At 56.2% G+C, this 24,579-nt stretch overlaps 7 protein-coding genes across 7 annotated transcripts; 1 reads left to right on the plus strand and 6 right to left on the minus strand.

Moving 5' to 3' along the window:
* Positions 1-1,614: 1,614 nt before the first annotated feature.
* Positions 1,615-4,953, minus strand: TRAVEDRAFT_54299 (uncharacterized protein; the record flags this gene model as incomplete). Its single annotated transcript, XM_008047218.1, has 10 exons — positions 1,615-1,960; positions 2,029-2,320; positions 2,371-2,519; positions 2,580-2,700; positions 3,728-3,804; positions 3,857-4,131; positions 4,194-4,370; positions 4,429-4,576; positions 4,635-4,768; positions 4,831-4,953. The coding sequence occupies 10 exons, from the start codon at positions 4,951-4,953 to the stop codon at positions 1,615-1,617; spliced, it is 1,842 nt and encodes a 613-aa protein (XP_008045409.1).
* A 4,023-nt stretch (positions 4,954-8,976) lies between these two features.
* Positions 8,977-12,165, minus strand: TRAVEDRAFT_54300 (uncharacterized protein; the record flags this gene model as incomplete). The annotated part of the gene is made up of 12 exons (XM_008047219.1): positions 8,977-9,214; positions 9,282-9,579; positions 9,632-9,774; positions 9,882-10,132; positions 10,733-10,747; positions 10,801-10,871; positions 10,935-11,011; positions 11,069-11,328; positions 11,386-11,571; positions 11,634-11,772; positions 11,836-11,981; positions 12,043-12,165. 12 exons carry the CDS (start codon positions 12,163-12,165, stop codon positions 8,977-8,979), a joined length of 1,947 nt encoding a protein of 648 aa, XP_008045410.1.
* Positions 12,166-12,829: 664 nt separating this feature from the next.
* Positions 12,830-13,876, minus strand: TRAVEDRAFT_67627 (uncharacterized protein). Its single transcript, XM_008047220.1, has 3 exons — positions 13,806-13,876; positions 13,556-13,753; positions 12,830-13,502 (listed from the first exon to the last, which is right to left on the minus strand). The coding sequence occupies exons 1-3, from the start codon at positions 13,867-13,869 to the stop codon at positions 12,928-12,930; spliced, it is 837 nt and encodes a 278-aa protein (XP_008045411.1). The 5' UTR covers positions 13,870-13,876; the 3' UTR covers positions 12,830-12,927.
* Positions 13,877-14,913: 1,037 nt separating this feature from the next.
* On the minus strand, positions 14,914-15,218 carry TRAVEDRAFT_40943 (F1F0 ATP synthase subunit i; the record flags this gene model as incomplete). The annotated part of the gene is made up of 3 exons (XM_008047057.1): positions 14,914-14,981; positions 15,037-15,121; positions 15,183-15,218. 3 exons carry the CDS (start codon positions 15,216-15,218, stop codon positions 14,914-14,916), a joined length of 189 nt encoding a protein of 62 aa, XP_008045248.1.
* Positions 15,219-15,751: 533 nt separating this feature from the next.
* On the plus strand, positions 15,752-19,394 carry TRAVEDRAFT_24919 (uncharacterized protein; the record flags this gene model as incomplete). The annotated part of the gene is made up of 11 exons (XM_008047027.1): positions 15,752-15,787; positions 15,849-15,926; positions 15,979-16,155; positions 16,209-16,331; positions 16,382-16,802; positions 16,852-17,111; positions 17,169-17,402; positions 17,455-17,820; positions 17,875-18,903; positions 18,953-19,128; positions 19,187-19,394. 11 exons carry the CDS (start codon positions 15,752-15,754, stop codon positions 19,392-19,394), a joined length of 3,108 nt encoding a protein of 1,035 aa, XP_008045218.1.
* Positions 19,395-19,593: 199 nt separating this feature from the next.
* TRAVEDRAFT_54304 (uncharacterized protein) lies at positions 19,594-22,637 on the minus strand (the record flags this gene model as incomplete). Its single annotated transcript, XM_008047221.1, has 14 exons — positions 19,594-19,690; positions 19,757-20,066; positions 20,117-20,259; positions 20,319-20,736; positions 20,791-20,839; positions 20,899-21,018; positions 21,080-21,142; positions 21,204-21,218; positions 21,443-21,488; positions 21,541-21,803; positions 21,865-22,050; positions 22,093-22,246; positions 22,312-22,454; positions 22,515-22,637. 14 exons carry the CDS (start codon positions 22,635-22,637, stop codon positions 19,594-19,596), a joined length of 2,130 nt encoding a protein of 709 aa, XP_008045412.1.
* Positions 22,638-23,313: 676 nt separating this feature from the next.
* Positions 23,314-24,517, minus strand: TRAVEDRAFT_176079 (NAD-P-binding protein; the record flags this gene model as incomplete). Its single annotated transcript, XM_008047222.1, has 6 exons — positions 23,314-23,522; positions 23,573-23,725; positions 23,777-23,941; positions 23,991-24,141; positions 24,210-24,415; positions 24,475-24,517. 6 exons carry the CDS (start codon positions 24,515-24,517, stop codon positions 23,314-23,316), a joined length of 927 nt encoding a protein of 308 aa, XP_008045413.1.
* Between the last annotated feature and the right edge of the window lie 62 nt (positions 24,518-24,579).

A 24,579-nucleotide genomic window follows, 5' to 3' on the forward strand; every position in this document is an offset into this window, starting at 1 on the left:
CAAAGTTTCCCGTCGTTGTTGAGCCGGCAGCGCCGTCTACGACCATATATTGTCATGTAAGGATACACAGTACGTAGCGGAGATACCGGAAGTTAGCGTCGTCGTCGTCTACACGCGCGAGCAGTGCGTTCATGCATCGAATGATCGAACACTGTGAGCACTATCGGTCGTTCCCCCCGATTTCGCTCTCAGTGCAGCGCTGATTTGCTTCTTCTACTAGGGCTCCACTCCACCTCGGGACGATCGCCTCTCGTATACTTGTATACCTGAACATCGCCCGGCCGCGGCATGTCTACGTGCACAGGCCACGCCAGAGCACAACCTGACAGGCAGCGCTGGGAACAAACGCGCGGAGGTTTCCAGTGCAATACGGTTGGACAGGTCACCGCGTCGATAGCCTGTCCTCCGCCGCCGCCGACCCGACAGTTCAAGGGCGCAAGGTAGCACCCCAATCCGAATAGTACAGCTCGACGCAAGCTGTGCTACGAATCGCAGTACAACACGGATCGGGCGCGCTCGGAGTCCGTCGACTGCGTGTCGCGTCCGAAGCACCTCGCTTTAATGAGCCTTCCGCTCTGGTCGCCTACCCGATCGTGCTTCCGCGCAGGCGTTGTCCATCTTGTACTCGGGAGTCTGCATCGGCGGCACTATGCGCCCCATCTCGACATCGTAACCGGATTGCCAGCGCGGATGTCCGCGCGCGGCACTCCTTGTTGCTTGCAAGTCTGCGAAGGAGACAAGAGGACGAGTGTTTGGACACTCAGAGCGGGCGCGCAGTGCGTGTCCACACAGCGCTACTCGCATGTCGCTTCGCTCGCTGGCTGTATGTACATACATCCGAACAGAGGCGCGTGTTCCCTTGCCGCGAACTCGATGCATGATGATGTAGACATTTTCTGGTGCTATAGCCTGTATCGTGCCCTAAGCAATCTTACTGCCGTATCCTCGTCCAAGGCGGACTTTGCGCGGCGTCCGCGACCACGCTCGAGAATGTTACTCTCCATGTTTGCCGTTCTACTCCATGGTACCTGGGAGATGGCTGTGACACGGCGACCTGGCTCACTAACATGCTTTAATGATGGAGACATCGGGAGGGGAACATAATCCGCTCGGGAGTGTTTCTACTATCATCACAGTGAAAACTCGCGCCGCAACCTGGTGCGGCCGTACGTTCAGCAGTCACTACGACTTGAGTCGAGGATGCGTATGCGAATGAGGTTGTGCGATAGGTAGCACCGGCGGCGGGTCGATGGCGTCTTCGCCCGCCGAAGGAGCGCGAGCGGTTCACGTACGTCTACGCTGTGAGCTCGGCTTCGAACGGGCCCCAGCACTTCCTAATGCGCACTGCGAACAAGTCATACGCATAATATTTGCGGCAGGTTTGAAGCATGCCATCGATGAAGATGATGGTGTTACTGAGCGTTCGAGTGAGGTTACATTGTAGAAACGAAGTGAATGTACAAGGCGAGTCAAGGGTGGAATGGACAAGGGTGGAAAGAGTTCGTTGAGCGGAATCCTCGAGCATGAGATACACGGCCACACCGGCTGCGGGGTGAACAGGATGAGTATGAGTAGCCGCAACAGGGGGCGGAAGCGGTACATACTTCAGCGACGTCAAGACGGACACTCGCCGCATGCGAGTCCCGTGGCTTCGTCCTCTTCTGCACTATGATATTCTTCCGCGCTATCGTCTCCCGTGTCCGTCGCGTCCTCATAGTCCGACTCCGGAGACTCGTAGTTCACCCCAAGGACATGATCATCGTTTCTGGAGCCCGATGCGAGGGATTCGGTGTCAGAGTCTTCGGCGTCATCCTCATCGCTGTCGTCCGTTGCGACACTATCTCCACCAGAATCGTCCGAGTTGCTAGCATGGGTGTCACTAGTCGAATAATGGCTCTCTTGGACCTCTCTGTATGCAAGGAGCTCGTCTTCACCGAGCTGCAGAACATCGGTGGCCATCCTATACCGGAGTGTGCAGTTTTAGTATGATACCCAACTTGTAAGCCCTAAATCGACACCGGTGCGTACTTTGTCTCTGTGGTGAATACGAGGTCTCCAAGCACCTGTGTCGAAGTGAACAGTGGAGCTTTCACACCTTGGACGGGCTCAGACTGCGGTGTCGAATCGAAGATGATACCTGCCGGCACGGAGGTGGGATACTTCTCCGACGACCAGAATCCGCTCGGAACATTGCAGTCGTGAGCAGAACCATCGTTGCCGTCGAATTGCAACACGAAGAACCAAAGTGGTGGGTATACCTGCTCAGTGGCATGCGCGCTCATCGTGATGGTCGTCTCAGTGAAATATTCTCGGTACAGGGCTAGACATCCATATCAGCGACCGAGACACAGAAATACAGAACGGGCGCACCTATACCGATGTGCGCGTATTGTCCTTGAAGGACAGATAGATCCGGTAGCGCACGCATCATCCTCGAGGCAGCATCGAATCCGTCCAGCGCGCATACACGTTGCCGAATCAGAAGTGTTGTATTCACGGGAATGCAGGAAAATTGGTATCTGAGGGGTTGATTCAGATGAACTAGATCGGGGTGTGAGCGGCTCAGATATTCCTCTCACCTCTGCCATCTTTTCTGGCCCCCGCCCGTGCCTAGCTCGAATTCGATGCGCATCCCGTCAAGGTCCGATTCCGGGATATCGAACCAATCAGCCATGTCAAAGCTCTGGTAAAAATCACGGCCTTCTGCCCTCGTGAGCTGACTGGCGAGACCGCTTGATTGGTGTACTTTGCGGCGACTCACCTTGCCTGGGTCTGCGAAGTACAAGTGGTACACTCTCCATTGTTACAGCGACCTCGAACCCGGGATCTTGTGCAGACGAACAGGTCCAATATTTGTCAAAGCTGTTGCGTCCCAGCCACACTCCGAGTGGATACCGTGAACAGTCAGCAATATGCTCCCAAATACGCCACCATGAGCGACCTGGGAGGAGGCCGGACATGTATGACAGAGAGGGTCTCAGGATGGATGAGAACCAATGCTGCACCAGAATGTCCACGTGCGCAGATGCAATGGCACGAAGAACTGACACGGTAGTCAGTATTCACACTTCCAGGGAATCGTTTGCATGCCGTACGTTCTATCCTGCACATCCTATCTTCTTGCGCAGCCGGGACATCTATCATCTGTGTATAGGTATAGTGAGAGTGGGCGCATGATGAGGGTCATGATTCTTACATGAAGATCGTCTGGCTTCTCAAGTGCGAGGGGATCCCGAGCCCATTTGATACGGCCTCCACGGCGGTGATCAACTACAACCTCGTCTGATCTGATGGTATGGATATCTTCATTTGTATCCTGCATGGACATAACATATGGGCGATAAGTCAGTAGACCTGGTGGTTTTGTAGCAGGTACATCATACCCAATATGAACCCATGGGCAACAGTCGACACAGATTCACCTGAGTTTCAACATGGTTGATGGCCATCTGCCTCCGATACATTCAGAACTCGACTACATCCACCGGATCACTGGTTGAGTTGAGGTATACGTACACAAATTGCTGCCTCCTTTATAGATATCGTCAGCTTCGTAACAGTATCAGGGACATCGAGGCTACGTGCCATTTGCATGATCACTCGTAACATGCTGGTTCCACGAAATGAGCTGAGATGCTCCACAAAAGGAATGCAGTCTATCGAAGAACAGTTCAGCCGCGGAGACAGGCTTTGAATATTGGCCGTTGCGAGTGATATGCCGCCGTACCTTCCATCACAATGTAAGCGGCCTGGTCTGGATCTCCTGGACGAGAGTATCCTAGCATAGCCAGCAAATTAGGATGGCTGTTGTATGGCCGTCAGATGCACGTCCCCAGGCAGAGCGATCTGGACGTACCGACGGGATTGCTTCGCAAGGTTCACTGCCTCCACGAACAGCTGGCTGCCGCGATTAGGATATTCGTATACGACCACCTGTGTTCCGGTCAGGTTGCCTGCGGCCTCAACGACGGCGCGGTGGCGGAAGACGCGGCCGGTCTGCGAGAGAGAGACGGCGTTGACCAGGGTACGTTCGTCTCCGTTCCACCCAGTCATGCCATGATGCAGCTTTCCCGAGTCGACGATGGGCTCTGAGTCTAAGAGGACCAGATTCTCATGAGCGAAGAGCCGGAACTACGACGTCGATCGTTATGAGGGCACACTTCAGGAAGCGGTAAGCAGATTCAGATACTCACATTTCCATCGAACGTGGCGCTCCCACTGACGTGCTGCGCGAGGTGCGTGATGCCATCGCGGATCTCTCTGGTGTCTCGAACGACAATCCCTCCGACGCGTGCTGAGTCGTCCATGTACTGTAGCATACGGAGGTTCCCGCTTGCCAGCGTGTCCTGGATGGAGAGCGCAGCCTGAATCTAGTGACAATCGTGCCATCAGTGGGATTAAGTGCGACGGGAGCCGCTCGGTCTGTACCATGAAATTGCGATGGGAGTCTTCGAGCTTTGTGGTGAGCGTCTTGACCTCCTGGGCGATCTTCCCGCAATTGAGCGCAAGCCAGAAGCGATCTCGCTTTCTGGCTCGCAGACGGCGAGCCATCAAGTTCTCGATGTCCAGCAAGTTGCTTGTGTCGGATCGAGTCAGTTCAAACTGATGTAGAGGGGTCGAATTCTAATACGCACTGCAGAAACGTCGTGACATGCTCTTCCACCTCCATTCCGCCACCGCCGTTCTTGAGCTGCTGGTATATTGCCAGCACAGATGTTGCCGCACGTTCGGCGAGGGCTCGGCAGTCATCTCGAGTGTCTTCGATCTCCTAAGCCCGGCGCACTGCAGGTTACCAAAGACGAACCATGATTGTGGACGACTTATCCTTACCTTGGCTTTCTTCGCGATACTGAGGGCACATTCGACGGCGGTGTTGAGCCCGGGGATGGGGATTTTGGCCGTTACAGGCTTTGCTAACTCTAGCGCCGTGATCGATACATCAAGGAGCTTCATGACGTCGGACGAACAACTCGGGGACTTCGAGCGGGTGCGAGAGGGGGCTCTATCTGCTCCCAGTGGTGGTGAGATAGGTGTACGAGGACAAGAGGACGCCTACGACGTGCCGGGGTGCAGAGGCGTATTAGGGTTTCGAAGACGTTGCTTCATGTTCCCAGCGGCTGTACGAGAATACAGGGCGAGGCAGCGCCCTTCCAGGCGCTGAAGACGCGTGTCGCAAACGCCATGCAGATCCAAGTACTTTTCCTGTTGGCCAATCCGAGCCCCCGTTCGCGCAGAAGGCAGTCCACGGCGGTAAAAAACAGTAGTATCCCAGACATATGGCATCAACCTGATACACATCCTTGCTGGCAGCTATCACCGCTGCCCGAGTCCCAAGTCGTTATCGTGGCACCGCGATGAGGTCGTTTTGTACAACAGACTAGGACGCTAACCTAGGATCGTTGTATCAGTAGGGGCACGCTGCTGCCCATATGTCGCGCGGAGCTCTCGCAGTACGTGTCAAGCACGTACGGTAACTTGACGAACACAGCCTAGCAGCGCCCAGGTGTGGTGAGTGCTTCTTCTATGCACCCAGGCTCGAAAATTATATCCTCATCTGCCACAGCTAATTGCAGCGCAACATCACAACAGAAGGAGACGCACCCTGGTGTTTGCATGAAGCTGGGCTAGGGCATAGATGGCAGGGTGTACTCGGAAGAATTCGCAGAGCGCCCTGCATTTTCGGGTGCGTACTATGGTCGTTCAACGGGCACTGCACAAACGCGCACATCGTGGCTGTGCATGGACGCAGGGTTTTCGATCCTCCTACCTATTTGGTGTTCACGCATGGCCGGCAGCTTGCCACTCCAACCAGACCGGTCTAGCGAGAGGAGCCTATGTTGCGTGGAATACGGTTCGCCCGGTGTTCATCCGCAGACGGCGCCTGGAAGACGCATAATCTGGCCGCAGCCGGTGTTTTTCTCGCGCCAGAGGCGTGTTGTGTTTTTTTGTTGACCAGTTTCGTTGTAAAGCGGCAAGATGCATATGAGGAGGGCCCGGAGTGTGAGGCAAGGCGGTAATGTCATGCAGGCGCCCGGGCACCCGACGCGTTGTTTATGGACCAAACAAGGCCACGCGTCCGCTCGAGTCGGACCGAGTCGCGGTCTGCACCTGCACCTGCACCTCCTCATCCTCCTCCCCCGTCTTTTCTCTGCCAACGCCCGCCCTTCTGTCCTCGGTGCTGCGCCTCACAGGCTCTGTGTTTTCCGAGCTTAGCATGGAGTCACATTTCACCCTCTTGGTGCCCGACTCGCGTCTCTCGCTGGCTGTCCTCTGCTTGCCACACAACCGGACACGCACCCTCTCTGCGGTACTCGCCCTGTACCATACCGCAACACGTGCATGGTCTCGCATACTCTGCAGCAGTCTGTCATCCTCTGTCGGACCTCTCGCCATCTCCCCTTTTTTGGCTCCTCCGGGACTTTTCTGATCCTCTACACATCGTGTACATCTCGTTTCCGGTGCGTTATCAACCCCGTCCAGCACAAGTATCATTCCCAATGCACATCCGAAAGGCCTTCTCGCCCTTCATAACCGCGCATAAACGGATTCAACTCAGTGCTTGAACCCAACTATGTCTCTCCCGCAGTCCACAGCAGGACTATCATGTGCAGACTGTCGTTAACCTGAACGTCCGGTTGTTGCGCATGTCTAATGGACGTTGGCCAGCCTCGCCTGATGATGTTATGCGGCTCTCCATGCAGATTCAACTCGTCGGCTGATACAAGCCCTTCTCTGCTGTGCAAGGCTCAGTGTCATACATGTGGGTGCATTTCTAGGCCATCCATATCCCCAAATACGATGATCATTCACATTTGCAACACAATTCGATTACAGAAAATGATATTCATCCGCGCTGTCTTTAGATCTAGCCGCTCTGAGCGCCATGTATCGCCTCTGTAAGCCATGTCTTCCTTAGCTGAACCTACGCCTGTGCTGTACAGTAACGTTGGGCAAGTACGCACCGAGCCGCTCCGAATGGCTGCTCTGCTAAACATGCCATCGATATCCATATTCCGTCGTGGCCTTCGCGATCTGGCGAATGACACGATATGCATATACGAATCGCGGGGCGTAGATCTTGTCCGTCTCAGCATGCCGTTGCTAGATAGACAACTCACTGACAGCTCGCGGCTTCTACGTGCAGGTATCGCAACCTGCGCGACGCGGGACTCCCCGTGTCGGTGCCTGCGCTTTCGTGACTACTCGACGCCTGGAATCGCCTCCGCCATGGCGCGGTCCTGCAAGAGATCCAGCATGATGTACGCCCAGAATGGCACTCCACGCAGTCTCTGGAGGCGTCACAGGTGCGTCGTCTTCCTCAGATCCCGTCTCCGCGCTCACGAGCGTGTCGCGCACGCCCCGCGCGACACACGTACCCCTCTCCCCGCTTGGTACGCGCGCGGCTCGACAGCACACCGACGCTCTACTTCGACGCCACACTGGGCGGTGCCAGATGTCAGACTCGGATGTTGCTTGGGTAGAGACTAGAACGTGTCCGAGAACACCGTCATGAGCAGTATTAGTACGAGATCGGGCATCGGGCGTGGAAGCATCGTCGCCGTGAATAGCGGTTGTCTATCACCGTGTCTCGCAGAGTAAGTATATTCTCTGCATCCCAGACTGCATGGTAAGGCTCACCGAACACATCACAAGTCAGCAACATCGTCCAAGGCAAGAAACGATCCATGCATGCATACACCATGCACTGCAAAAAATAGAGGTACGCTCGTAGTAAGTGTGAGTGCGGAGACAGCGAGGACTATGGACTCATTTCCGAGTTCGCTCACAGGGTAGATTTCCTTCGTCTACTTTTCTGGGCAGACTTCTACCCCACCCTGATGTGCACGCTCCTCGCGCTCACCACCGCAGTTCGGACCGAAGTACGTCCACGCCAACCCAAGATTTACGGGACACCCCGAGAGGCGGACATAGGAACGAACGCTAGTCGCCTGTCTCTCTTGAACACCATCAACCCGGCTATCCAAGATCGCACTGAAGCACGGACTCAATACTATACGACTCGACACCAGTGTACAACGCGATGTAGCGCAGCACGGGTCGGGCACGAACTGAGCCCGTCGTGTACGCGTAACATCAGCACCTTTCTCCAGCGAGTCCGCCCTCGCTCGTGATCCTCAGGAGCCCGGGCGTTGGACGGTTTTCCCTTGCGTAGCGCCCGCCGTATACACGACCCGAAGCCTACGTCGGCGGCCAGCTCTGCACTGCAATATCATGTGCGCCCGCATCCGCAATCCTCCCGCGTGTCCCTACGAAGTGTAGAACAACGTGACACGGTCCATGCACGCCGCGTACGGCCGCGAGGTATGTCAATCTCGCATCTTTACTGTGCTGAGCGCATCACCGCCCGTACGCGCACAGGACATTACTGCTCTGACGAGCTTGTACTGCATGGGAGCGCGGACGACAAAGTCTGTAAAACGAGGACGATTTTGTTCAGGGATATTGGGCATCATGCCACTGTCGGGGTTCCGCGCCCCTGCATACGACATATCCCACTCGTCGCAGACTACGCATACTCTCTGGGTGTGCCGCTACTGAAATATTGGGGACACGAGGTCGTGCGCGTTGTCCGAGAACATCAGTCTTGTCGAAACGATGTACCGCGGTGTTTTTTTACACACACATTATCTATAGTAAATGCGAAACATATTTGTCACTAATGATGGCGGAGGTACTACGTGGGTGTCCGAGCGGAGTTGCATTATGAGGAACAAGCGAGTAAAGTTCTGAGATGACCGAAATCCAATGGCACCTGGGAGTCGAACTTAATACTATGAGATGATGATAGTTCGTGCGCGTGATGAGTAGGAGGATCAGACACGAGCTCGAGTAAGACTGTGAACCCGTAACTGTACCTCTTCGCCGTTAAGGCGAACCCTCTCCCCATCCCGTCACTTCGTAATCTTCTGCGCTGTAATATTCTTCCACATCATCGTACTCAGAGTTCGTCACATCCTAGGGCTCCGAACCCGCAGATATGGAGGGTACCGCAGCAGGCTCACTGTCGCCGTCGCTGAGATCAAAACGACCGGCTGCCTCACGATTGGCGCCATCGTCGCTGCGATCGTCGTAGGTGGCGGAACAATCTGCGTTGTCGGGGTCACGGCAAGCAGAGCTGAGACAAGAGTTCTCCCGAGGTTCCCTAGCGGCGCTGCGTTCGTCCTCGCTGAGCTCCACGATGGTGATATACATCCTACCACAAATACGCAGTGTCAGTACAGCGCCACGACGATACATTCCGTAGCGACACCGATGCGTACTTTGTCTGCATGGTGAAGGTGAGATCCGCAATTCGCTGCGTCCAAGTTGAGACCGGAGCTGAGTCGTTGTCCCGCCCGATGCGCTCAAGTCGCAACGTTGGATCAAAGTCGATGCCCGCCGGAATCGACGCGGGGTGCTTGTCTGAGGACCAGAAGCCGCATGGCATGTGGCCGTCGCAGACCGCATCCCGTCGGTGGTCGCCGTCGTCGGCTTGAAGCATGAAGAACCAGAGCGGTGGGGGCGCTTGCTCCGCAGCGGACGCGGCGGTCGTCTCCGTATAGTAAACGTATTCCGAAACTGGACAACCTGTATCAGCGACGACAGCGAGAAAGAGACGAAGTACACGCACGTATACCGATGCTCTTGTACCCGACAGCAGGGAGGTCCGATGCCGAACGCAGTAGTCTCAGGACAGCGTTTCCGCGGTCTGAGATGTGCACCCTTTGTCGGAAGAGATACGTCGTGCCCAAGGAGACGCAGTTGAATTGATATCTGAGCGACTTGCCTCATAAGCAATCGCTCGATGTGGGAGCAGCTCAAAAGTTACTCTCACCTTCCACCGTGTACCGCTTATACCGCCTAACTCGAAATCGACGCACATCTCGACATGCTCCAAGCCAGGGACGTCGAGCGGCTTGTACATGCGCATCTTCTGGGAGAAATACTCTTCGCCCTCGTCATCCGCGTGTCGAGATAGCTCGGCGAGGGCGTCAGGGGGTGAGCTTTTCCATAGATTTATGTATGGTACCCGCTCGAACGTCTGGTCGACCTCGAGCCAGGGGCTTCGTGCAGGCAACACCGACCAGGGCTTGTCATCGTGGTTACGCCCCACCCACGCTCCGAGCGTATACTGAGGACGATCTAGAGCACCTTGCCAGTGCCGCCAACTCATGCGCTCTGGCAGGTGATTACTACTCGCCGCGAGGCCGGATAGGATTCGAGAGAACCAACGGCGTACGACTACGTCTGTGCTTGCACGTGTGATGGGGCAAAACTCTGAAGCAATAGTCATGAGTTGCGCTTTGAGTCGACAGTGGGGAGGGCATACCGTTCCGCAGGCGCATCCTTTCTTCCCGCACTGCGGGAACAGATACCTTTGCCAGTACATGCTGAGTGAAGTCAGGTGAAAGAGGAGGGGTACTCACTCCACGAAGTTCTTCCAGTACGAGAGGATCCCGGGCCCATTTGAAGCGGCCTCCATAGCGGTGATCAAACACAAGTTCACTCAACTTGAACGTGTATTTGTACACGGGCGTGAGGCTGAATAATTGTGATTGTAGAGTAGTTAGTAGGCCGCAGGGATGTGCGGCGCGTAGGGCTTACCCAATAAGTGACCGGACATAGCAGCTGGCGCAATTCCATCATTTCCAGGTGGTCGACGGCCATCTGCCGACAGAACGATCGATCCTTCGCATTCACTATTTCTCTGTCTGAATTGAGAAACACGTACACACATCTCCGATGTCTGGCAGGGATTCATCAGCTGCTTGAGGGAAAGTGTGTGCCGAATATGCGTACCATCTGTATGAACACGCGAAGCTTCTTCGTTCCATGAAAGGAGCTCAGATAGTTTATGAATGGATGATAGTCTATGCTCGAGCACGTTAGTAGTCCATTTCTGTCGCCATGATGTTCGTAACTCGTCGGCGTACCTTCTGTGACGATGTACGAAGCCTCGCCTGGGTCTCCCGGGCGGGAATATCCCAGCATCGCCAATATATACGGATGACTTAGGAAGAACGTTAGCGGGGTCTTCACTTGCATAGCAAAACACTGGTGGTCTTACTACGTTTGCTTCGCCGATTTGACGGCCTCTACGAAGCGGCCGTTGTCGCCATCGGGGTACATATGAACAATTACCTGTGAGCCGGAAAGCTCGCCGGCCGCCTTCACAACGGCGCGGTAGCGAATGACACGTGCGGTCTGTAGCTTCGTAGGCACGTTGCCAAGGTCGTGTTCATCTGCTTGGCGCGGGAACGCCCCCAGAGGATTTGCCTCGCTAATGGGTTCTACGAGGTGAAGGTTTTCTTGGGCAAAGAGCCGGAACTGGCAATCCGGTTGTTAGCACAACGGATGGCAGTAATTTGGGAGACTAGACCTCACTCTACCGTCAAACGTCGCGCCGCCGCTGATGCGCTGCGCAAGATCTAAAACACCAGACCGGATGTTTCTTGTCTCTCCGATGGGTATGTCTCCCACGCGCGCGGAGTCCTCGACGTGCTGCAGAAGGCGGGTGTTGGAGCTCGCAAGCGCATTCAACCTTTGCTGGGTCTCAACCCCAGTTTGCATCTGAAGTCGTGGCGTGTTCAGCGAAATGACAAGCTCAGGACACAAACGACCGTCAAACTTACAACAAACAGTCTGATGGCATCCTCGAGCTGTATGCTCAGCTTTCGGACCTCCTCAGCGATGTCCATATGCCGCCACAGGAAGCTCAGTGCCCGTATCTTGCGACGGCGCTTCATGAGGCTCTCTATGTCGCGCAGTGTGCTTATGGTCAGAGATACGAGCCGTCAGACGAAGCACAGCGCGAAGGGGCGACGATCGGCGTACCAGAGCAGTAGCTCGATATGCTCCTCTGCTGTTATTGATGGTGCGGAGTCGCGGCCGCTTTGCTTCATTTGGTCGTAGACCCTCAACGAGAAGTAAGCGGCTCGTTCAGCGAGTAATCGGCATTCATCGCGAATGTCTTCGATTTCCTGCGTGACACGCAATCATCATGGCTGAGTGTTCGTTGCGACAAGGGTTTAACAAACATACCTTGGCTTTCTCAGCAATGGTCAGGGCGATCTTGAGAGCGGCGCTCAGTCCTGGGAAGGGGATCCCGGCCGACACCTCCTTTGCCACCCGCAAAAGAACGAGGAGAGGTTCCATGGGCGGCATGCTAGGAGTGCGTAACAGCGGCACGAGGTGGAGGGAGCGGGAACCAAGCCGCAAAGTGGAGTGGGCGGACTCTCAGGCCTCAGGATCAATACACATGGGGCTCCGTACGTGAGCCCGTGTACTAGAAGCCCGGGAGTGCCTGCGAGCACCATCTCGTGGGAGGGTCCGCTATGTTGATGTATTCTCGATGGATCCGCGCAAAAATGCCACGGCGACGCGTTAGGAGTGGGTTGGATCTGCGCATCTTCTGGAGTTCAAGGTACGAAGATTTCAAGCTCTGGAGCTCAATTCCCGAGCACGTTCAAAACGGCTCCAATGCGAGTTGGCTGGCAGTGAAATTCGACCAATGCATCGCAACGTCACTATCTGGTCGCATGTTGAAAGTTTCTCTGTGCTGAATGTAGCTCAGCAAGCGTGTGTTTGGGAAGAAAGACGTAGATAGTAGCGCAGTCATGTGGAGGAAAGGAAGCACGACGAGGTAATGGGAGGAGGAAGTAGTCGGAGTTTAATTTCCTGGGCGAGGATAGCTGGCCGACTTACAAGGACACCGCCACCCGTCATAGCAGGCTACTGTACCTCACGACGGGGTTCGAAATTCAAATCATGATCAGCATTCCGCTGCCGTTTTACTCTGCTATCTCGCACTAGAGGTGTATGCGGGACAGCCCTCATTAAATATGGGAATGGTGATCTTGGGTATACATGCGATCATACATTAGTATCATTATACCTTAGAAACAGAACATCATCGTGGTTCGTCGCTCAGTATACCACGCACGCCCCCTTGCCCTCCCACTGGTCCCAATGCGGGAGGGCCTCCTGAACGATGAAGTGCGCGATGTCGCGCCGCGAGACCGTGTATCCACCATCGACCTCGCCCGCGACGGCCTTGTATGGCGCCTTGCCCTTCTTCGGGCCCCGGTCCCCGAGGCACTCGCCGTCCGTCAGCAGCGACGGGCGCACGATCAGCACCCGCCGGTACCCGCCCTCCGCAGGGAGACCGGGGAGCGCCTCCCATCCCGTGGGGAGAATCGCGGGCTTGACGGCGGGCTGCGTCCAGGGCACCCCCATGCAGTGCGCGAGCACGCGCTCGGCGCCGTACTTGTCGTCGTGCGGCGCGCCGAGCGCGAGGCTGTAGAATGCGCGGAGGGCGGCGGGGAGCGTGGCGTGCGAGGTGGGCGTGATGCCGCGCGAGGTGATGGCGACGAGGCGCGGCTGGGCGGAGGGCGCGCGGAGGGATGCGGGGATGGTGCGGAACAGGTTGAGGAGCGAGCGCGTGCAGAGGTCGGGCGTGGCGAGTACGATGCCTTTCTTGAGACTCAGGTTGGGCAGGCCGCCTGAGGGACAGGTGAGCGTGGCGCAATGAGGAGTATGCGGGGGTAGTACGTACCGATGCTGAAGAGAACGAGGTCGAGAGTGCCGTTGCCGTGCTCGAGCGCGGCTTCCCAGCCTTTCTGGACATCTTCGAGGTTGGTGCCGTCGCCCTTGACGAGGCGCACCTTGCCGTCCTTGATGTAGGACTGGAGCTTCGCGTCTTCGTCGAACACAGACGTGTTGCGGAGGAGGAAGGTGATCGACGCGCCCTGCTCTGCACGCCTCTATCAGCACCAGTCACCATGTTCTGAGGGGTTGAAGCATACCGAGGAGCCGGACGGAGGCATAGTAGCCGATGTTCTTTGACCCGCCAAGGACGAACGCGTGCATCTTGTGATGGTTGTGTGGGGGTAGGGGAGTGCTGAATGTGAATGATTGTGCAGTGGTCGACCGCGACAGGAGGGATTTATACCAGTACCCATGAACGTCCGCCGGCCGTGAACAGGGGCATGACTCTACTTTTTGCACCGCATCTTGGAAGTGCCGATCGCCAGGCGCGCCAGGCGCAGACGGTGTAGCGCGGTGTTAATTACGCGCAGCGGACCCATCGCATATAAACTGCGAGGAACTGCGCTATGATAGCGTCTCACAACAGGGAAGGGTGGCGGCGTAGCGCGTATGCGCTTTCGACAATCTCACCTCCACAGCCACCACACCACCGACGGTCGATAACACATGCACCATGGCAAGCCCAAGGAGGCTCCCGGACGTCCTCGAACATAGCAAAGGTTTAGTGGACGTAAATGCGGACGAAAAGAGCGCCGAAGTCTGCATATAACGCCACCACGCGCATTCGACCGCCACGCATAACTTTCAGCCAAGCAGACGGGAAGGTATTCCCGGTCCGAGTGGACGTGCACCGAGTAGTTGTCAAGATCCTACTCATCCCTCGTACTCGGCTACAACGGCAGACGCACCAGTGCAGGTACGGCGTGCTGTGCCGTGATGACGACCTGCGCCGGCGAGATGGCACGCAGCAAAGTACTACGCGCAGCCTGCAGGTCAGATGCGGATCCACGAGAAGCAAACGTTGACCTACGTGGCGCTGCGCCGCACAAAGTTCTTCCGACGGGAACATCATCCGAATCGAGGTTGTGGATGCTGATACACGCAGTCGTACCTGTGCGTTGACGGCGTTCATCAAGTCGGACCGGGCGAAACGTCCTGTGTTGCGAGCTCGTGATATGGCCGCCGGGGGCAAAAATGGGAGGGGGAGTTGTAGCCGTTCTCGTAGAGCTCTTCCAAACTTACCGCAGGCTGTCGAAAGTCATGTCCGCAATAGCAGTTGTTGGGTGCACGCTTATGTGGACTGAAGTTTTGCCGCGGTCAACCGCAAGTACGATATTCTACTCCGGAGTGGATACAAGTAGTTTTCTAGTGGTGGGACTGCTTGGCGATCTGAGCCGCATAGGGGTTGCGGGGGTCGTTGCGGAAGCCCTCCGCTGGCGACGTGTCGCGTCAGAGGTCGCACTGATGACAGCCGAGATGAGAACTCACATTTGACACCCATGTCCTGCGCCTTTCCAACCAGGAAGAACGTCAACGCGCTGGCGGCGACGAAAGGCCACATCGGCTTAGCGACCTGAGTGAAAGAGGTGTGGAGGTGAGACGGCTGCAGCGGGAAATGTCGGGACGTGGCATACGGGAGTAGGCCACTTGCGGAGACCGAGGAAGCTCATAGTGGACGATGTCTATTTCCGTGAGTCAACCAGAGTATGTGTTTCCGACGTCGAGAATACGCACGACGAGAAGAACTGGAGTGGTGGGTGGGAGGACGAAGAAAACGCAGGCGGGAGGTTACGGGATGACGCCGGTACCGTGTCTCCGATTACTTATCGGGGTTGAAGCCGTTTGTAACGAGTTTACAAACATTTACTTACCCTATAAGGCGAGTCTTTCAAATAAGTAAGCTCGGCCCGGGCGCCTTGTACACCCCCAGGCGCGCAGCTGAGGACTCGAGGACGACCACGACGTCTAAGAGGGTGGCTTGCTGTTTGCTGGAGGAACTCATTCCAATCTTGCTACAGAGCTAGGCCATAATTGTCTCTGCGGTTCTCTTTGCCTGCGTGCGCACACACCAACGGCGCCAGTCACCCCTTGCTCGAGTCCGCTGCCACTGCAGTTGGCGTCTCGACGTCCTCCACCACATACCACTCCTACACGCCCCACGCAAAGCGTAGTCAGCGACAAACGGCCTCATTGACCTCCCAGAATGTCTCAGCCAACCTCCGCCAATGCCGCCCCCGCAGTGAGCACCCTGCATCTGTCCCGGAAGGCGCGCTCACTCACCTTCTGCGCGCCCTTGACAGTGGAGGCAATTCCCGTTCTTTGACGTAGTTCCCGTGAAGGACATTCACGATCTGGGAAGTGCCCCTGAAGTGTTTCAGGTACGTGCATTCTGCTCCTCTGTCCCTCTGCGGCCTTGACCAATGCATGCAGAAAACCCCAGAAATCTCTACCATTGCGACGTCCTCGGCTGGCCTCGTGGTAGCGGACATTCATGGCAGCATCTACCTCGTCAACCGCGACTTTGAGATAGGGAAGAGCTGGATTGCGCATACGGGCGGGCGGGTCACCCATATGGCGGAGCGCAAGGGAATCCTCATCACGCTTGGGGTAAGTCGATTCGTCTTAGTTCGTATCTGTCGACTCAAGCGAGAACGGGACAGGAAGAGGACACGGCGCGCCACCCATTCCTCAAGATATGGGACCTGCAGAAGTTCGACAAGAAGACGGGGGCGCCGCTCCTACTGCGTGCAGCGAAGGTACAGAGCGGTAATCGCCCACATCCGGTGAGTCTAGGCATGCCCTGGTACGACCGCGGTATTGAAACAGCGCGCAGGTTTCTGCCATTGCGCTTTCCGCGTCATTGGCGTACCTTGCCATCGGTCTGGGCGACGGAACAGTCATTCTATATCGACATCTCGACCAGTCGATATACTCCGCGTCAGGCTCGCTCAGCACGCTCCCCAAACCTCGCATCATTCACGAGTCGCCGACGGAACCTATCACAGGCTTGGGATTCCGCGAACCGACTGAAGATAGCCCAAACGTGCACCTCTTCATCGTCACGACGAACAGAGTGTTGTGCTACCAGGCTTCGGGGAAGGGTAGCGGAGGCACTCCGACCGTCGTAGACGAGATCGGCGCGGGTCTTGGGTGTGCGACTATGGATTGGAAGGCGCGCGAGGTCGTCGTCGCGCGCGACGAGGCAATATATCTGTGCGGCACGGAGAGTCGCGGCCCCTGTTATGCATACGAAGGTGAGAGCTCTCTTCGCTGCGACTGCGGACGTATCTCACAAGGATACAGGCCCCAAGTCGAGCATATATACCCACCGGAACTACATCGTCATTGTATCGCCTCCCTTCACCCCCTCCGCATCAGCAGCCTCTGCGACTGTTAGGAATTTTGTCGCTAAGAGCGGTGGGCCGTCCGGCTCGGACATCACCAAGCTCACGGTGTTCGACCCCGAGAATCAGTATGTCGCGCACTCGGGCACGTTCACGGAGGGCGTCCGCGAGGTATTTTCTGCGTGGGGTGAACTGTACGCCCTGTCGAATGATGGCAAGGTTCGCACCAATTCCGTTCTGCTATGGGTGACAAACGGTCTGACGGATTTCTCGCAGCTGCTGTGTCTCGAGGAGAAACCGACTTCGGAGAAGCTCGACATGCTGTATCGGAAAGGATTGTACACGCTCGCGCTAAACATTGCAGAGACGCAGAAGTTGGATGAGGCCCACATCGCGGACATTCACAAGCAATACGGCGACCACCTCTATACGAAGGGCGACTACGATAACGCGATGCAGCAGTACATCCAGACGATCCGCCATGTACAGCCGAGCTATGTCATCCGCAAGGTAAGGTGCCTTCGATTGGCGCATCTCGACTCTAATACTCATCATCGAGTAGTTCTTGGACGCCCAGCGGATACACAATCTCGTGACGTACCTGCAGGAGCTGCATTCTCTCGGACTAGCAAACTCGGACCATACGACGCTGCTTCTCAATACCTACACGAAGCTAAAGGACGTCGCGCGCCTCGACAGCTTCATCAAGCGCGAATCGTTGCGCACGTCCTCTGAAGGTGGAAAGGACGAGTTGCCGTTCGATCTCGATACCGCCATCCGCGTGTGTCGCCAGGCGGGATACTTCGAGCATGCCTCCTACTTGGCGAAGAAGTACGAGCGGCATGAGGACTACCTACGGATACAGATTGAGGACGCGGGAAACTACAAGGATGCGCTGACTTATCTTCGCCGACTGGGTGCTGAAGCTGTGAGTGCAGGTAGACTGAAGTCTCCTTGCCCACTAATCGCGTGAGCTGTGTAGGCGGAGAGCAACCTCGCGCGGTACGGGAGAGCGATGCTGGACAACTTGCCAGACGAGACGACCGATCTCTTGATCGACATCTGCACGAGTCTAACCCCACTCTCGATTGAGGCAGACGAAGAAGAGGTTACTCCTGCCAAACAATCTGGCGGCGGCACATCATACCTTTCCTATCTGGCGCTTAACAGGGCGTCGGTAGCCGAGCCTAACACGCAGACCAACGGTACGAAGGCTCCAGAGCCCATCGCCCGACAGGACTCCGTGCATGAAGCCTCACAGACGTCGACGCCCCCACCGGCGACGCCTACCACTGCGACCGCCGCCAAACAGCTTGCAAGCAGTGTGAAGCGTCCGTCCCCGCGTCTGTACTTCGCACACTTCGTCGACCATCCCCAACACTTTGTACGCTTCCTCGAGACCGTCTCGCGCAAGCGGTGGGGCCAGACCGTCGAGAACACGTCCGAGCCGCTCGCAGTCGAGGCCGACCCGGACGCAGACGCACAGGCGGAGGCTCGCGACCAAGCCGCGGTGTGGAACACCCTCTTCGAGCTGTACCTCGCGCAGCCCGGCGGCGGCGATGCGAAGGCGCTCGCGGTGCTGCAGAACACGCGGCTGCCGTACGACCCGACGCACGCGCTGATCCTGTGCTCGACGCGCGCGTACACGCCTGGGCTCGTGCTGCTGTGGGAGCGCATGGGCATGCAGGAGGACGTGTTGCGGTTCTTCATGGACCGCGAGCTGGAGGGCGACGCGGACGCGAGTGCGGAGGTCGTCCGCCGCCTGGACCAGTATGGGCCTGGGCGGCCGCAGCTGTACCCGCTGGTGCTGAGGTTCTTGACGAGCACCCCGGCGCTGCTTGCGAAGCATAGGGAGGACGTGCGGCAGGTTTTGAAGGTGATCGATGAGGAGAAGTTGATGCCTCCGGTTAGCGTTGTGCAGGTGTTGAGCAGGAACAGTGTCGCGAGCGTCGGGCTCGTGAAGGAGTGGCTGATGTCGCGGATCAAGAGCGCGCGGGAGGAGGTTGACACCGTACGTCTGCTCGAAAGCTGGCACGTCTGATGTGCTAACCCCTGTGCAGGACCAGAAACTGATCACATCGTATCGCACGGAGACGGAGGCGAAGCTGCGGCAGGTCGAGGAGCTCTCGGACCCAGACCACCCGCGCGTGTTCCACGTCACGCAGTGCTCGGCGTGCCAGGGCGGCCTCGACCTCCCCGCGGTGCACTTCATGTGCAACCACAGCTACCACCAACGGTGCGTCGACCGCACAGGACCGAAAATGTGTACGCTGACGGCTGACGACTCGGCGCAGGTGTTTGCCGCAGAACGAAACGGAGTGCCCGAACTGCGCGCGCGAGCACGGGATCATCCGCGAAATCCGGCGGAACAACGAGCGGCTTGCGGACCAGCACGAGCTGTTCTTGTCGGAGGTGCGCGAGGGCGGTTTAGACGCGTTGTCGACGGGGTTCAGTCGCGGAGTGTTGAATCTGTCCAGGGTGGAGGAGGCGGGCAGTCTATGATCACTACGCGTATACCAGGTTACGCGTCGTCACTCATTGTTCTGAGATACATACGCTATCACATAATTGAATGTGCTACAGTTTTTTGGCGCGCCGCTGTTCCTTCTTCCTTGTCGGGCAACTCGGTGTGATCGCATAATGGTTGTCCTAGTCCTAGACTTCGAGTTTGAGACGCTCAAAAGCGCAGTCGGTCGTCCCCTCAATTAACCTCAGAACCACTCGTAGCGTCGTGGCTCCGCAACTCCTCGAGAGCCATCAACTCGTCCGCGGTCAGTCGGAGGATGCATGCGGCGACCCTGCAAGCACATTGTTAGTGCAAGGCCGCGGGGGCAATATTGGCACAAGCCTCCCGCAGAGCGTACTTGGTCTTAATGGTGAGTGTGAGATCACCGATAGTCTGTGTCCATGTAGATAGTAGCGCCAGGGTGTTCTCATCGACGCGCTCGTACTGTGGCGTCGGATCGAAGACGATGCCCTCGGGAACACATTCCGGGTCCTTCTCCGACGACCAGAACCCCCATGGGATATCCCCCCGGCGGAGAACATCTGGGTCTTGACCGTCAGGTTGCGCAGCGAAAAACCAAAGCGGCGAGGTCGGCCCCGTCACGGTCTGCTCTGGGATGTGCACAGCCCGTGACGCAGTCGTCTCCGTATAAGAGATATAGCTGTCCACTGCGCGACCTAGGTAAGTAACGACAGGTAAACAAACGAGCTGCACGAACCTATGCCGATGCTCTTGTACTCGAGCGCCGATACATCGGGCAGCGAACTCACCATCCTTGAGAAATGGGCAGAGCGTGCCGACTTCTCCACGCGCTGCCGAAAAAGCAACGTCGCACCCAGAGGCATGCAGGACAATTGATATCTGAGCGTAGAAGGTTAGAATGAGTAACATGAGCGTGATAAGTATGTAGTTGTCTTGACCTCTTCCACTTCATCCCATCGGTGCGGAGCCGCTCCACGTCGACGCACATTTCGCCAAGATCCGTGTCAGAGACGTGTAGGTATTCAGCCTTCGCAATCTTCTCGTCGTTGTAGTTGACGCGCTCGTGATCTAACCGGTGAGACGCGACGGAGAAGGGCGCGACTATGAGTGGTGTTCGCTCATGGGTTGTGTTGACGTGGAAGCAGTTATCCGGTGAAGAGATAACGGACCATCTCTCACGAAGATGATTCCTTCCCACCCACGTCCCGATTGGATACTGGGGCCCATGCGCGGCCGGTTGCCAAGGATTCCACAAGATGCGCTCCGGGCTGGTACTCGCTGGGGATGACTTCCGGATCCGCAAGAACCAGTAGCACGCCACGCGAGCGTCGCTCGCACATGCAGCAGCACGGAGACCTAAACAGCTCGTCAACAATGTCGCGCCAATTGTCGATACCGTCCATGCCGTACCGTCAGCCAGGCCCATCCTTGACATCAACACAGCGGGGAAAGACGTCATCTATGTATGGACATGGTAAGAGTGAAGTCCAGAATAGCCCTGAGAGAAAAGAAACTGACGCTCCGAACGCTCACTTCCCCGCCCTTTAGGAGAGCAGGAGCCCATTTAACGCGTCCTCCGTACCGGGGATCAAAAACGAGGTCGTCTGATCGGATGTTATATCGTTTGATCCCGTGAACCTGCATAAGTATAGAAGGTTAGCAAGTACAGGCGGGGACTGGGGTAAGGGGTCCATTTTACCCAGTAATACGCCGGAGAAAGTAGCTCATAGAGTCCCATAGTTTCCAAATGGTCGATAGCGACCTACGTGCGGTACAGTCAGAATCAATCACATAGATCGATATTAAAGCGAAAACTCGCGCACACAAATCTGCGCCATCTGCAGTGAACTCGTCAGTGTCGTTCTAGCGGAGCTGCACTGAATTTTACGCGCCATCTGCAGTCTCTCCCGCAAGAAAGCAATGCCACAGAAGGATTTCAAATATGTCTGGAAAGGACAGTAGTCTGTATCCGAGTAGCGAGACCGACTCGGACGTCAGTGACACACCAAGATAGTACCCGCATTTGCATACCTTCCGTTACGAGGTATGAGGTCTCGCATACATCACCAGGGCGAGAGTAACCCAGCACCGACAAGATATACGGATCGCTGTGCACATACGTCAAAAGAACACGGAGCTTGATAGATATTTAAACCTTACCAAAACCGCTTGGCCGACTTTATAGCCTCCATGAACCGGGGATCGTCGCCCTTGGGATACGTACGTACTACGACCTGTCTTCCGCAGAGATATCCGGACGCTTTTACAACGGCGCGATAGCACAGCACACGTCCTATCTCGTGCGTTTGCGACGCAGCTGAAACTACGAGTAGATCTTTGTCTTCTTGGTGCTTAGGAATGTGGAATTCCCCGTGGTCGACAGGATCCAAAAGGTCGATATCTTCTCGTGCGAAGTATCTGAACTACCAATAAAACAATTATCAGCTACGAACGGCTCGTACCAGGATGCAAGTGCCGTCTTACACTGCCGTCAAACATACTGGCGCCGCTAAGATGCTGGGCCAGCTTCGACATATCGACGCGGATGCCTCTGGTCTCCTCGACGACGATCTCTCCGACGCGTGCGGAATCCTCGACGTGCTGTAGCACGCGGACGTTCGCATTCACCAGCACGTCTATTTTCTGATCGATGTCGAGGCCGGTTTGGATCTGTAAAGAGCTTCGTGAGTAGAAGACCCGATATAGCTATACTTGGTGATTGCGCGCCATGAAAAGCTTGATAGTATCTTCGAGGTCGTCCCGTAGTCTATAGACCTCTGCGGCGATATCGCGATGTCTGCCAAGGAACCCAAGGAGACGCTTCTTCCGACTGCGTTCCATGAGGTTCTCGATGTCCTGCAAGTTGCTTGTATTCATTGACCTGGCCGTCAGATATACGACTCAATAGGCTGCGGAGACTGCATGACGCACCAGAGCAGACGCGTAACGCGCTCCCTGGTACCTATAGAGCCAGCATCGGTGTCGCATTCCTTCAGCTGATCATAGACCCCCAGCGAGAAGCGGGCCGCGCGCTTGGCAAGCGATCGACAACCTTCTCGGGTATCTTTGACCTCCTGTCAAGGTAGTAGTGTCATCTACCAAAGAACAGAAGGGCAAGGACGAGGTAGACGTACCTTGGCTTTCTCCAGAATGCTCACAGTGAGCGCGAGGACGGTGCTCAGCCCTGGAATAGGGATCTCGCACGACACCTCTTTCGCTATCCGCAAGGACATCAGGAGAGCGTCGATGGTCGACATGGCAGGAGGCTGAAGACAAAGAGGGCAGATACAATATGTGGTGGTGGAGATGGAATTTTGGGGGTGACCTGAGGAAAGGGACGATGCGGTGCTGAAGGAGGATATCCGGATATATAAATATCACGGCACACACGCTGGGAAGATATCCAACCTAATTTGTAGAAGCTGTGATATATAGTGCTACTCATGAAGAGCGGTTGTATGATGTAACTTGCGGACCTATCCAGTATACGAGGCAATAAGAGGCATCGACGCGCGAGATGCATGATGGTGAGGCTCAAGGCAAATCACCCGGAGCGGTTATGACGTCGACCAAATGCTTTCCGACATACTCAACATACACCTCGATCAGGGATACTTGCCGACAGTACATAAAAGCCATGTCGCAGTTAGACGGCGAGAGTACTGCGATACTAGGGAAAATAAGAGAAGAGAGCAGGTAGTGGTACCGGGACAAGTTCAAACGCGGCCGTACCGTGTAGCGCGGCGCAACTCGCAGATCGGCTAGCCAATCCCAAACCGCCATGAGCACTGCCACTCATGCACTCGCCCCCCACCTCTCGCCATCCTATCTGAGTCTGAGAACGTTGTGGCTTGGAGGCACACTGGTGCACTGCTCTACAAGAGCCGAAGTCCTAGATCTCGAGTACTACAACTATATTTTGTAGGAAGATATTCACAGCAGAGGTAAGCCTAGATGCGGCGCGAGGACTTCGCGCACGAAGTCATCGATGCCGTGCATGTGCACGCCGAGCGCGCGGACGTTCTCATCTGGGAGGGCCTTCGTGCCGTACATCCCCGCCTCGTTGTAAAGATGGAACATGATATCGCGGTCGGGCACGCCCGTCGTCGGCAGCGCGTGGTACGCGCCGTCCTTGCCTGTCACTGACCAGGAGTGAGACACGCTCACGTTGAAGACTGTAAGAGGGACGTACATTTCTTGACGCATGCGAGGATGTCGAGGGGTGTGAGGCGGGCGTTGGCGCAGTAGAGGTATTGGTGGTTTAGGGAGTGTTTGCGGACGTCCCAGTGGTCGAAGACGGCTTTTGTTACCGCGCCGAGGTCTTTCTGGACGTAGAGCATCGCCACTGCATTCCTTGTTAGTAGACGAGTTCAGGAGGTACGACCATGATACGCACGTTGTGTGGTTTCCTTGATGATGGCTTGATGGAACTCGACGCGGTCCAACTCGCGGTTATACCGCATGTGCGAGCGGAACACCATGTTCTCGTAGAAGTTTCCGGTATATAGAAACACGGCTGGGCAGCCCTTTGCTCGAATGTAGTCGTCGACATGATATTTCCCTAACATTTGTCAGCGTGCGGACGATACAAACCATGCAGTCGAAGTTACCTTCGTAGATTTGGGACACGAGACGACCTCCGGATATCGCGTGCGAGCTGGGGAGAGTGCTCCATACGAAACACTGTACGCCGTTCGCGAGAGCGGCGTCGACTAGGTTCTTGCCTTGACGCTCCTCGCTGCTGGGGTCGTCTTTGATCTTCTGCATACGCAAACATACGCGTAAGAATCAGAAGCGATTGCAGACGCTCAAGGGATGCGCATACATACCGAGTCGTAGAAGTTAGTGACGCCGAACACGCCCCAACACCCACGGAGCGCCTCGTGCAAGTCAGATGGGACTGTGAGGTCTGCGCGCACTACTTCCGCGCCGAGCTCTGCGAGGCGTCGGGCTGGGGCCGACTGAGGGTCTCGCGTCAGGGCGCGGACGCGGTACACGTCAGGGTGCTGAAGCAGGAGCTTCGCGACCGAGCCGCCTGCGAATGGTTATGCTCGGTGTCAGACCAGAGATTGTGAGATATGCGGCGAGGCGCACCTTGGTTGCCTGTTGCCCCGCAGATGGCGATAAGTCTTGGCATGGGGTGCGTGTTGCGAAGTATGCGATTCAATGCATAAGCTAGATGTCCAGTTCTTATATAGG

The sequence above is a fragment of the Trametes versicolor genome (assembly GCF_000271585.1).
Source record: "Trametes versicolor FP-101664 SS1 unplaced genomic scaffold TRAVEscaffold_16, whole genome shotgun sequence".
Lineage (NCBI taxonomy): Eukaryota > Fungi > Basidiomycota > Agaricomycetes > Polyporales > Polyporaceae > Trametes > Trametes versicolor.